The sequence below is a fragment of the Procambarus clarkii genome, unplaced genomic scaffold, assembly GCF_040958095.1.
Source record: "Procambarus clarkii isolate CNS0578487 unplaced genomic scaffold, FALCON_Pclarkii_2.0 HiC_scaffold_187, whole genome shotgun sequence".
Classification (NCBI taxonomy): domain Eukaryota; kingdom Metazoa; phylum Arthropoda; class Malacostraca; order Decapoda; family Cambaridae; genus Procambarus; species Procambarus clarkii.
The window spans coordinates 90,152-104,025 of record NW_027189220.1 but is presented as its reverse complement, the minus strand read 5'-3'; the positions used below and the strand labels follow the sequence as shown (position 1 = coordinate 104,025).

The window sequence follows — 13,874 nt, the reverse complement described above, 5'->3', positions numbered from 1 at the left end:
CATATCTTACAGGGGTGGAGCCCCCTGGCTGTACACTGGGGGTGGAGCCCCCCGGCTGTACACTGGGGCACTCCTGGACAGTGTTGTCCCATATCTTACAGGGGTGGAGCCCCCTGGCTGTACACTGAGGCACTCCTGGATAGTGTTGTCCCATATCTTACAGGGGTGGAGCCCCCTGGCTGTACACTGGGGGTGGAGCCCCCCGGCTGTACACTGGGGGGGGGGGGGGGAACCAGGACCGCTCTGCCATTATTTAAAACATCAGATTTAATTACGCGTCTCTTTTGTTTAATGCGCATAACTAACTTTGGCCACCATTGCAACATTTTAAATAAAACAGCATTAAAAGCTTCAGAGACTGAGCAACAACAACTATAAAGTTTCAGTAAAAAAAGTTACTTCATAATAGTTTTGTTCTAAATAACATGTTGGTGTACCTGGGAATATTTATGACTCTAAATTAACACCAAATTTTTATTGTTACATTTTGGTTAATTTATATAATGCACTCGGCTGTCTATGGCGAGGCTCCTGGCGAGGCTCCTGGCGAGGCTCGACTGGCGAGGCTCCTGGCGAGGCTCCTGGCGAGGCTCCTGGCGAGGGCTGGCGAGGCTCCTGGCGAGGCTCCCGAGGTCCTGGCAGGTTCGGCGATCCTGGCGAGGTTACTGGTGTAGCATGAGGGGAGGCTCCTGGCGAGGCTCCTGGCGAGGCTCCTGGCGAGTTACCGGTGTAGCATGAGGGAGGCTCCTGCGATGCTCCTGGCGAGGCTCCTGGCGAGGTTACCTGGGCGAGATTACACCGTGTAGCACCTGGCGAGGCTCCTGGCGAGGTTACCTGGTGTAGCATGAGGGGAGGCTCCTGGCGAGGCTCCTGGCGAGGCTCCTGACGAGGTTACCTGGTGTAGCATGAGGAGAGGCTCCTGGCGAGGCTCCTGGCGAGGCTCCTGGCGAGGTTACCTGGTGTAGCATGAGGGGAGGCTCCTGGCGAGGCTCCTGGCGAGGTTACCTGGTGTAGCATGAGGGGAGGCTCCTGGCGAGGCTCCTGGCGAGGTTACCTGGGGCAGCATGAGGGAGGCTCCTGGCGAGGTGACCTGGGGCAGCATGAGGGGAGGCTCCTGGCGAGGTGACCTGGGGCAGCATGAGGGGAGGCTCCTGGCGAGGTTACCTGGTGTAGCATGAGGGGAGGCTCCTGGCGAGGCTCCTGGCGAGGTTATCTGGTGTAGCATGAGGGGAGGCTCCTGGCGAGGCTCCTGGCGAGGTTACCTGGTGTAGCATGAGGAGAGGCTCCTGGCGAGGCTCCTGGCGAGGTTACCTGGTGTAGCATGAGGGGAGGCTCCTGGCGAGGCTCCTGGCGAGGTTACCTGGTGTAGCAAGAGGGGAGGCTCCTGGCGAGGCTCCTGGCGAGGTTACCTGGTGTAGCATGAGGGGAGGCTCCTGGCGAGGCTCCTGGCGAGGTGACCTGGGGCAGCATGAGGGGAGGCTCCTGGCGAGGTGACCTGGGGCAGCATGAGGGGAGGCTCCTGGCGAGGTGACCTGGGGCAGCATGAGGGGAGGCTCCTGGCGAGGTTACCTGGTGTAGCATGAGGGGAGGCTCCTGGCGAGGTTACCTGGTGTAGCATGAGGGGAGGCTCCTGGCGAGGTTACCTGGTGTAGCATGAGGGGAGGCTCCTGGCGAGGTTACCTGGTGTAGCATGAGGGGAGGCTCCTGGCGAGGTGACCTGGGGCAGCATGAGTGGAGGCTCCTGGCGAGGCTCCTGGCGAGGCTCCTGGCGAGGCTCCTGGCGAGGCTCCTGACGAGGCTCCAGGCGAGGTCAGGGGAGCTGGGGTAGCGAGGTGTAGTTATACACCAGTAACTGAACAGTGTTCATTTATGGTCTAGGAAGAACATGGTGGGTCGGAGAGGATACTGATTAATTACATTTTATTAGCTTTTAACAATTCTTTCAGATGATTTTGTAATTTCTATTGAAACAAATGGGTACATGCCAACACACACACACACAGACACTCACACACACACACACACACACACACACACACTCACACACTCACACACTCACACACTCACACACTCACACACACACACACACACACACACACACACACTCACACACTCACACACTCACACACACACACACACACACACACTGGAATGACAAGGACAAAGCAGTAGTGAATGAAGTACTAAAGGCACTAGACATGGAAGGGGCTGAGCATAGCATTGAGAAGGTTTTCAGGCTAGGCCGGTACAACAAAGACCGAGACCGAATGATAAAGATAGTGTTTGCAAACGAGAACACAAAAGAGAAGATCCTATCAAGGAAGAGCTCCCTGAAAAACGTGGGAAAATTAAAAAATGTATTCCTCCAGAGAGACATGACAAGGGAGGAGAGAGCCGTGGCAGCAGAAGCAAGGAAGAGGCGCAGGGCAAGAGGGGAAAACCAGGAAGTCACAGCTCCCAGCACGACACCCCCAGAGGCGAGGGGGGAACCCACAACCAGCTACCCAGTAACACCAGAAGGGAGGACAATCCCGCCTCCCTCCTCTGCATAGAAAACCCCCCTACCCCAAACCCTCCCTGCCCCCACTCAAATGTTCAGCCAAATCTCCCTCCCCCCACACCCAATCCCCACCCTTCTACCCCTCCCCTCCTCCCGAGTCCTCCCCCCCCCCTTTCCTTCCCGTCCTCCCTCCCCTTTCACCCCATAAACCTCCCTGTCCCTCCTCCTTCACTGGATCCCCCGCCCCTCATCCCAGTATCCTCTGAGACCCTGTTATCCACCTTACAGGTCCTCACAACCATGGAACAGCCTCCCCCATCAGCAGAACACTCACCAAGGAGGCGATTTGAGAAGGGACAGAAGAAAGTGAGCCTCAAAGCGATGTACACTAACATAGATGGAATTACAAATAAAGCAAATGAGCTTGGAGAACTGGTACTCGAGGAAAACCCAGACATAATAGCCCTCACAGAAACAAAGATCACGAAAACGATAACAAATGCAGTGTTCCCACAGGACTATTATGTTATGAGGAAGGAGAGGGAAGGAAGAGGTGGGGGTGGTGTAGCTCTGCTGGTAAGAAAAGGCTGGGATTTTGAGGAGATGGATATTCAGGGCTGTGAAGGTTTCAGTGACTACATAGCAGGTACTGTAACAAATGGAGGGAAAAAAATTATAGTCGCAGTCATATATAATCCACCCCCAAATGACAGAAGACCTAGACAGGAATATGATAGAAACAACATGGCCACCATTAACATAATAGAAAGAGCAGCTTCTGTTGCTAGCAGGAATGGATATGGACTACTAATTATGGGAGACTTCAACCATGGGAAGATAGATTGGAAGAACAGAGACCCGCATGGAGGACCAGAAACATGGAGAGCTAAGCTGCTGGACGTGGCAACAAGAAACTTTCTAAGCCAGCACACCAAAGAACCAACAAGAATGGAGGAGAAGATGAACCAGCAATGCTTGATTTGATATTTACCCTAAATGAATGGGATATAAGGGAAGTTAAGATGGAAGCGCCCTTGGGAATGAGTGACCACAGTGTATTGAACTTTGAGTACTTGGTAGAGCTAGGACTTATCTCCCCAAAAAAGAACTAGGAATCAAAAGGCTGGCATACCGAAAGGGGAATTATGAACAGATGAGAAGTTTCCTAAGTGAAATACCTTGGGACACAAACCTCAGAGACAAGTCTGTACAGGGTATGATGGACTATGTTACCCAAAAGTGTCAGGAGGCAGTAAACAGGTTCATCCCGGCCCAAAGGAAAAATCCGAGAAGCAACAGAAGAATCCATGGTATAATAGGGCATGTATCGAAGCGAAGAAACTGAACAAAAAGGCGTGGAGGAACTTCCGGAATAACAGAACACCAGAAAGCAGAGAGAGATACCAGAGAACCAGGAATGAGTACGTCAGGGTGAGAAGAGAAGCAGAGAAAAATTTTGAAAATGATATAGCAAACAAAGCCAAGACTGAACCAAAGCTATTCCACAGTCACATCGGAAGGAAAACAACAGTGAAAGAACAGGTATTGAAACTTAGAACAGGCGAGGACAGGTATACAGAGAATGACAGAGAGGTGTGTGAGGAACTCAACAAGAGGTTCCAGGAGGTCTTCACAATAGAACAGGGTGAGGTCACTGTGCTAGGAGAAAGGGAGGTAAACCAGGCGGCCTTGGAGGAGTTCGAAATTACGAGAGAGGAGGTCAAGAGACACCTGCTGGATCTGGATGTTAGAAAGGCTGTTGGTCCAGACAGGATGTCGCTATGGGTACTGAAAGAGTGTGCAGAGGCACTTTGCTTGCCACTCTCCATAGTGTATAGTAAGTCACTAGAGACGGGAGACCTACCAGAAATATGGAAGACGGCGAATGTGGTCCCAATATACAAAAAGGGCGACAGACAAGAGGCACTGAACTACAGGCCAGTGTCCTTGACTTGTATACCATGCAAGGTGATGGAGAAGATCGTGAGAAAAAACCTGGTAACACATCTGGAGAGAAGGGACTTCGTGACAAATCGCCAACATGGATTCAGGGAGGGTAAATCTTGCCTTACAGGCTTGATAGAATTCTACGATCAGGTGACACGGATTAAGCAAGAAAGAGAGGGCTGGGCGGACTGCATTTTCTTGGATTGTCGGAAAGCCTTTGACACAGTACCGCATAAGAGGCTGGTACATAAGCTGGAGTGACCGGCAGGTGTAGCTGGTAAGGTGCTCCAGTGGATAAGGGAGTATCTAAGCAATAGGAAGCAGAGAGTTACGGTGAGGGGTGAGACCTCCGATTGGCGTGAAGTCACCAGTGGAGTCCCACAGGGCTCTGTACTCGGTCCTATCTTGTTTCTGATATATGTAAATGATCTCCCGGAGGGTATCGATTCATTTCTCTCAATGTTTGCGGACAATGCTAAAATTATGAGAAGGATTAAAACAGAAAAGGACTGTTTGAGGCTTCAAGAAGACCTAGACAAGCTGAAGGAATGGTCGAACAAATGGTTGTTAGAGTTTAACCCAACCAAATGTAATGTAATGAAGATAGGTGTAGGGAGCAGGAGGCCAGATACATGGTATCATCTGGAGAGGAAATTCTTCAGGAGTCAGAGAAGGAAAAAGACTTGGGGGTTGATATCACGCCAGACCTGTCTCCTGCAGCACATATCAAGCGGATAACATCAGCGGCATATGCCAGGCTGGCCAACATACGAACGGCATTCAGAAACTTGTGTAAAGAATCATTCAGAACTTTGTATACCACATATGTCAGGCCAATCCTGGAGTATGCAGCCCCAGCATGGAGTCCATATCTAGTCAAGGATAAGACTAAACTGGAAAAGGTTCAAAGGTTTGCCACCAGACTAGTACCCGAGCTGAGAGGTATGAGCTACGAGGAGAGACTACGGGAATTAAACCTCACTTCGCTGGAAGACAGAAGAGTTAGGGGGGACATGATCACCACATTCAAGATTCTGAAGGGGATTGATAGGGTAGATAAAGACAGTCTATTTAACACAAGGGGAACACGCACAAGGGGACACAGGTGGAAACTGAGTGCCCAAATGAGCCACAGAGATATTAGAAAGAACTTTTTTAGTGTCAGAGTGGTTGACAAATGGAATGCATTAGGGGGTGATGTGGTGGAGGCTGACTCCATACACAGTTTCAAGTGTAGATATGACAGAGCCCGATACGCTCAGCAATCTGTACACTTGTTGATTGACGGTTGAGAGGCGGAACCAAAGAGCCAGAGCTCAACCCCCGCAAACACAACTAGGTGAGTACAACTAGGTGAGTACACACACACACACATACACACACACACACACACACACACACACACACACCACACACACACACACTCACACACTCACACACACACACACTCACACACACACACACTCACACACTCACACACTCACACACTCACACACACACACACACACACAAGGAGGAGATTTGAGAAGGGACAGAAGAAAGTGAGCCTCAAGGCAATGTACACTAACATAGACGGTATTACAAATAACGCAAATGAGCTTGGAGAACTGGTACTAGAGGAAAACCCAGACATAGTAGCTCTCACAGAAACAAAGCTAACGAAAACAATAACAAATGCAGTGTTCCCACAGGACTATTATGTTATGAGGAAAGAGAGGGAAGGAAGAGGTGGTGGTGGTGTAGCTCTGCTGGTAAGAAAAGGCTGGGATATTGAGGAGTTGGTTGTTCAGGGATGTGAAGGTTTCAGTGACTACAAAATAGGAACAATAACAACTGGAGGGCAAAAAATTATAGTCGTAGTCATATATAATCCACCACCAAATGACAGAAGACCCAGACAGGAATACGATAGAAACAACATGGCAACCATTAACATAATAGAGAGAGCAGCTTCTGTTGCTAGCAGGAATGGATCTGGACTACTAATCATGGGAAACTTCAACCATGGGAAGATAGATTGGGAGAACAGAGACCCGCATGGAGGACCAGAAACATGGAGAGCTGAGCTGCTGGACGTGGCAACATGAAACTTTCTAAGCCAGCACATCAAGGATCCAACAAGAATGAGAGGAGAGGATGAACCAGCAATGCTTGACCTGATATTTACCCTAAATGAGTGGGATATAAGGGAAGTCAAGATGGAAGCACCCTTAGAAATGAGTGATCACAGTGTATTGAACTTTGAGTACCTGGTAGAGCAAGGAATTATCTCCCCCAAAGAGAACTAGGAAACAGAAGGCTGACATACCGAAAAGGAAATTATGAGGAGATGAGAAGCTTCCTAAGGGAAATACCTTGGGACATAGACCTCAGAGCTAAGTCTGTACAAGATATGATGGACTATGTCACCCAAAAGTGTCAGGAGGCAGTAAGCAGATAAATCCCGGCCCAAAAGGAAAAATTCGAGAAGCAAAGGAAAAATCCATGGTATAATAGAGCATGTATGGAAGCAAAGAAACTGAACAAAAGGGCGTGGAGGAACTTCTGGAATAACAGAACACCAGAAAGCAGAGAGAGATACCAGAGAACCAGGAGTGAGTATGTCAGGGTGAGAAGAGAAGCAGAGACAAGTTATGAAAATGATATAGCAAACAAAGCCAAGACCGAACCAAAGCTACTCCACAGTCACATCAGAAGGAAAAAACAGTGAAAGAACAGGTAGTGAAACTTAGAACAGGCGAGGACAGGTATACAGAGAATGACAAAGAGGTGTGTGATGAACTCAACAAGAGGTTCCAAGAGGTCCTTCACAACAGAACAAGGTGAGGTCACTGTGCTAGGAGAAAGGGACAGTATACCAGGCGGCCTTGGAAGAGTTTGAAATTATGAGAGAGGAGGTCAAGAGACACCTGCTGGATCTGGATGTTGGAAAGGCAAGTTGGTCCAGACAGGATGTCGCTATGGGTACTGAAAGAGTGTGCAGAGGCAATTTGCTTGCCACTCTCCATAGTGTATAGTAGGTCACTGGAGACGGGGGACCTACCAGATATATGGAAGACGGCGAATGTGGTCCCAATATACAAAAAGGGCGACAGGCAAGAGGCACTGAACTACAGGCCAGTAACCTTCTGGGGTGTGAGTTTTCAGTTGCATATTGTCCTGGGGACCATTCAGGCTTGTTCGCATTTGTGTTCCTCACGTGTGCCCCAAAGAATGAGGTGATTTGGTAAAATGCTATGCCCAAGATTACTATCCGAGTGCCGGCGGTGGGGTGGTTCAAATAGCTTAGGCTATCACCTCATTATGTCCGGTCGTGATGGTCAAGTGGATTAAGGCGTCTTGTACATACCAGTTGCGTTGCTCCTGGGAGTATGGGTTCGAGTCACTTCTGGGGTGTGAGTTTTCAGTTATATGTATATATATATATATATATATATATATATATATATATATATATATATATATATATATATATATATATATATATATATATATTTATATATATATATATATATATATACGAAAGTACGAAAATGAGTTTTGGAGAACTCCTATTTCAATTAAGCCTTGATGCTAAGAAAATAGTTAGAGGGATAGAAGCCCTAAACCAGAAAATAATAAATACAGAATATGCGGTCATATTCAATGAAACGTGTTTGAAAGAAAACCTGCTGCCAGTATACACCAATATATATATATATATATATATATATATATATATATATATATATATATATATATATATATATATATATATATATATATATATATATATATATATATATATTATTAAATATGACCGAAAAAGTAAGATTAATAATTCTAACACGAATTTTCTCAATCTTTCGTACATTTCTTTTCACTGTTGGTGGTAATTCAAAAATCAATTCTCCAAAATTCATTTTTATTTCTAGTCTGACGTGACACTTGAGCGCGTTTCGTAAAACTTATTACATTTTCAAAGACTTTAGTTAACACATACACAACTGAATAGAACATACACATCTCCGATTTGTTTATATCTACATTTGAATGAGGTGGATGGGGTGAGGTGGTATTAATAGGGTATTAATTTCATCAACACAAGACAGAACACGAAACAATGGGTATTGAATGGAAGTGATTGTAGAAAGCCTATTGGTCCATATTTCTTGATGCTTCTATATTGGAGCGGAGTCTTGAGGTGGGTTGAATATAGTTGTGCATTAGTTGGCTGTTGATTGCAATCAACAGCCAAGTAATGCACAACTATATTAGTTTAGACACTTGAGCGCGTTTTACGAAACGCGCTCAAGTGTCGCGTCAGACTAGAAATAAAAATGAATTTTGGAGAATTGATTTTTGAATTACCACCAACAGTGAAAAGAAAATGTACGAAAGATTGAGAAAATTCGTGTTAGAATTATTTATCTTACTTTTCGGTCGTATTTAATAATATATGTCTACAGGAAAGACTGCTACCAAAATATACTAATATATATATATATATATATATATATATATATATATATATATATATATATATATATATATATATATATATATATATATATATATATATATATAATATATATATATATATATATATATATATATATATATATATATATATATATATATATATATATCCTCTGTATAGTCCTCTATCCTCTATATAGTCTCCTCTGAATACTTTTATTTTCTTCTCCGAGGCTATGGGTCCCCTATATATATATATTTATATATATATTTATATATATATATATATATATATATATATATATATATATATATATATATATATATATATATATATATATATATATATATATATATATATATGCACAGACTACCCTATTCCAGTAGCTGAAGTTTATAACTTTTTAGACACCCAACCCACCAGGGGACTCGAACACTGGCCAACAAGGTGGCAGTTGCATGCTGTATCCACTACGCTATACTTCAAAGCCATAAGAGAGGTAGGAATTCTGGGGTATTTAACCAACCAGAATTCCAATCCTCTCCCAGGCGATGAGATAGTGTGGGACCTCGGATGCTCTTTCATCGGGTTCCTGTTATATGGGAAAACTCAGTGCCAAATGCTTAATGCACAGACTACCCTATTCCAGTAGCTGAAGTTTATAACTTTTTAGACACTCAACCCACCAGGGGACTCGAACACTGGCCAACAAGGTGGCAGTTGCATGCTGTATTCCAGTTGCATGAAGTTATAAAGGGTACCACCTCACCTCTGGTGCAAGTGTAGGGACCCATAGCCTCGGAGAAGAAAATGAAGAGTACTCAGAGAAGACCTTGTGGATCCTCACTGAACACTTTGATATTTTCTTCTCCTACCACCCCTATTCTTTTGGTATGTGTGTATATTTATCTAACTATATTTGAAAATATTAACATATATATATATATATATATATATATATATATATATATATATATATATATATATATATATATATATATATATATATATATATATAAAGATATATATATATATATATATATATATATATATATATAATATATATATATATATATATATATATATATATATATATATATATATATTGTGACGGTAACGCGTTGGTGTTCGGCTGTTCAAAAGCTAGGGGTATGGCCTCGTCACATATAGAAAAAAAAATAGAAAATCTGGAACTTCGTCTGTGGTAAGGTAAGGAGAAGACACACAAAACACAAGTAAATTTTAACAAATATAATGTAATACAAGTAAATTTTACCAAAGTAAATAGGTGCCGGAATATTGGCTTCAAGCTATCACTTCTCTTAGCACACGTAAGCCTGGGGCTTAGTCTACCAACGAGACGTGTTAACTTGTCGAAAGCACGGGATATTCTGAAGACTGAGGTCGTGGCGGCCCCAGACATCAAGTAGTATGGTGGGTGGAGTGCAGTTGCAGCGGACCTGCAGCCAATCAGCGATGAGCCGGCGACAAGACAGGTAGTTTGGCGGTTCGAGGTGGAGCAGGTGTTCCTGGCTGCATTCGTTTTGCTCTCTGGCAAACCTTGGAGATGTTGTTGTCGTTGTTGAATTTTTCTTCCATAGTAGTTTTATATAGATGTATGTAGTGACGAACTTTGGAGGGAAGAGCAGGCTCAATCTCTTGAAGGAGATTATCGTCACAACTCTCCCCGAAGCCTGCGGTTCTGGAAGAAGTACATCGTTATGTGGTGGAGTAATAGATGGAGTCGCTTCTACTTCATAAACTCTGGAGAGATCATGGGCTAAGATGTTGTCGGAATCTTGGTATAGCGTGTCTCCAGGTTGAATTTCTGCAGTTAGCAAGCCCATAGTAGAAGACGTTGAGGTGAGAAGTGGGCGTGCTGCAGGAGGTGTAGGGTGTGTGGTCCGTGTTGATGGTAGACCGAGCACGTTTCAGGTGTGGAGTGAAGTGCTGGAGCTTCAGGATGATGAAGAGTAGCTCCTTGCCAATTGTTCCGTAGTTCCTTGTAGCAGTAATCGCTGACAGGTGTTTTCTCCTCGCCTCGTTGCTGCATCACGACACCACCAACGTCGGTACCACTGGCGTCGACATGGAGGATGAAGGGCTTATCTGACGAGGTGAGAGTGGAATTAGAATATGGCAAAGGAGCACTATTATTATCCTGAAAGTATTTGGGAAGATCATTAAGGATTTCGGAATTAGAAAGCGCCGACTCCTTGTCCGTGCTTTCGGGAGGAGAAGCTGGGAAGGTCTCACTGTGGATGTAGGGTTCTGTGAAGGTAGAACAGTTAATCAGGACAGTGGGAGGAGTTCCATTATATTGCTTCAGGAGGTTGACGTGGCACAGCTGGGTCTTCCGCCGCCTATCTGGAGTCTCTATAACGTAGTTGTTGTTGCTTCTGCACTCTTTGACGCGGTAGGGTCCTGAAAACCTGTTTTGTAAAGGTGAACCTGGGATAGGGAAGTATGCTAGAATGAAGTCTCCTGGCTTAAATTTTCGTACTTTGCTGGTCTGGTCGTAATGAGTCTTCATCCTCTCCTGGGCTTTCAATAGATTATTATGGGGCAAAACGGTGGACTCTCTCTAGAATGTGTTGAAGGTTTTGAAGAAACTGGGGCACATTCTGATGCTCACTGAAGGTGGCATCTCGGAGAGAGTCTTTGAAAGCCTTAAGGGGAGTACGGCACTTACGGCCGTAGAGCATCTCATAAGGAGATACTCCTAGGGACTCATTGGGAAGACTTCTGTAAATACACATTATAAGGTCGATTTGCTTATCCCAATCCTTAGAGGTTTCACTACAAAACTTTTTCAAGAGTGCTTTGATAGTCTGATGACTACGTTCAAGAGAACCCTGTGAAGCAGGATGATAGGGGCTGGACAATACCTGTTTGATGTTGAACTCCTCCAGTGTCCTTTTGAAGAGATCACTGGTGAAGTTGGTACCACAGTCGCTCTGAATCTCCCTGGGAAATCCGTATTGAGTGAAGATCTTCAATAGATGTTTCACAACCGTAGCAGCCGTGATGTTCTTCACTGGAACTGCTATGGGAAATCTGGTGGTAGGACACAGGATGGTTAAGATATAGGCGTTACCTGAACTGGTCCGAGGTAAAGGACCAACACAGTCTATTATGAGTCTGTGGAAAGGTTCCGCAGGCACCTGTATGGGAATCAGAGGCGCTCTGGGAATGGAGATGTTCGGTTTGCCTGCCATCTGACATGTATGACACTGTTTTACGAACTGTTTGACGCTATTTACCATACCTGGCCAGTAGTAGTCTTGACGAATTCCATGGTAAGTCTTGTTGAAGCCGTAGTGGGAGAGTGCTCCGTGGGCCAGGTGTAGAATAGTGGGCCGCAGGCTGGTAGGAATCACAAGTTGTTCGATGTTGGCCCAATCGTCCTCCTCCTTCAGTTTACTGGGTCTATATCTGCGGTAGAGCAAGTCGTTCTCTAGGAAGAACCAGGAATACTGTCGGGTTGAGTCTCAGCCTGAAAAACAATGGTGTTAAAGTAAGATCTTCCCTCTGTAACTTACGGAACTCCAACTTGGTCAGATTCGGGGGTAGTTTCTGAGGGTCTTGAGGGACAGCGGTAGCAGTAGAGTCAGCTGGCTGTGGACGTGCGGCTTGTGCACGGGTGGTCACGAGAACTGGAGGAGAAACTTCATCACTCTCTTGAACCTCTGCTGGAACATACGCTAGAATAGGGTTGATTGGCACAGAGTTACACACCTGGGGTTTGTCCATGACGATCAGGTTGGTCGGTTGCAGGTCTTCTGCCAAGTCGTTGCGTAGGAGAAGTTGCACTCCAGGCATGGGAAAAGACTTTTCCCTGACGGCGACTTGGACTTCTCCGTTCACGTAGGGACAATCCAGGTGGACTCTGGCGAGAGGGTATGGAGTGGTAGCAGTGAGGTCAGTGATGAAGACAGTTTTCTCCGGTGTAGACGATGTTGGGCACAGCCGACTTCAAGATGATCGATTGAAGAGCCGCTGTGTCCCTCAAGATCTTCAATTTGAAACGTCCCTCCGGATTTGAACCGTTGGCAGAGACAGTTCCAGTATACAGGTGGTTACTGAAAAGAGAAAGATCATTAACATTAACACCAACATTCATCACAGGCTTACCGGACTTAGGAGGAGTTGGTTTGGGTTTCTGTGGGTCAGTGGTTCCCTTGTATTGAGACTTACCCACACTTGTCTATGGTATGTCCATAGAGTCTACAATACTTGCAGTACAATTGCGAGCCAGCTTGATCGGTGCTCACTTTCTCGTAGCTGTACCACGACTTCTTACTGGAGGATGGTTCGGGTGTCAGCCGGGGATGAGGCTGTAAGTGTCAGCCGACTTAGCACACTTCAGGTAGTCGGTTTCTTCTTTATCTGCTAAGTAGAGACGGACAGGAGGCGGCACACGCCTCAAGAATTCTTCAACTAGCATCAGGTTGACGAGTTCTGTAAAAGTAGAGACATGTGCTGCTTCCAGCCATTTCATGAAATATCTCCGTTTTGTGTTAGCAAACTCGAGGAAGGTAGTGGTACTTGCCTTCAGGTGGTCACGGAATTTCCTTCGATAACTTTCTGTGGAAAGGAGGTAGGCGTCCAACACTGCTTGTTTCAGAGTCTGGTAGTCATTCTCAGACGCCAAAGTACTGAGTGTGACTGCAGCTCTACCTGTAAGATGGACTCTGAGAAGTGTGGCCCATTGGTCGACAGGCCAACTGAGTTGATTAGCAAGGGTTTCAAAGGTGGTGAAAAACACATCAACTTCTGCTTCTACAAAGGATGGCATTAACTTACTTGCATGTGATATATTAAAACTGACGGGAAGATTGGCAGTAGCTTGCTGGCGTTGAGTGAAGTGTGAAGATTCCAAGGCGATTTCGCGTTGACGACACTCTAGAGCCAGAGTCGCTTGTTGCTTGTCATGTTCGCGTTGCATCTCCAACTCGCGTTGTTTGG

The 13,874-nt window shown here is 45.5% G+C and overlaps 1 protein-coding gene across 1 annotated transcript; it reads right to left on the bottom strand.

The window, feature by feature from the left end:
* Nucleotides 1-480: 480 nt before the first annotated feature.
* On the bottom strand, nucleotides 481-846 carry LOC138361126 (mucin-1-like). The gene has a single exon (XM_069320567.1). The coding sequence runs from the start codon at nucleotides 844-846 to the stop codon at nucleotides 481-483; it is 366 nt and encodes a 121-aa protein (XP_069176668.1).
* Between the last annotated feature and the right edge of the window lie 13,028 nt (nucleotides 847-13,874).

Excerpts from the sequence above, each read along its gene's own strand:
- LOC138361126 (XM_069320567.1), bottom strand. The coding sequence starts at position 846 with ATGCTACACCAGGTAACCTCGCCAGGAGCCTCGCCAGGTGCTACACGG.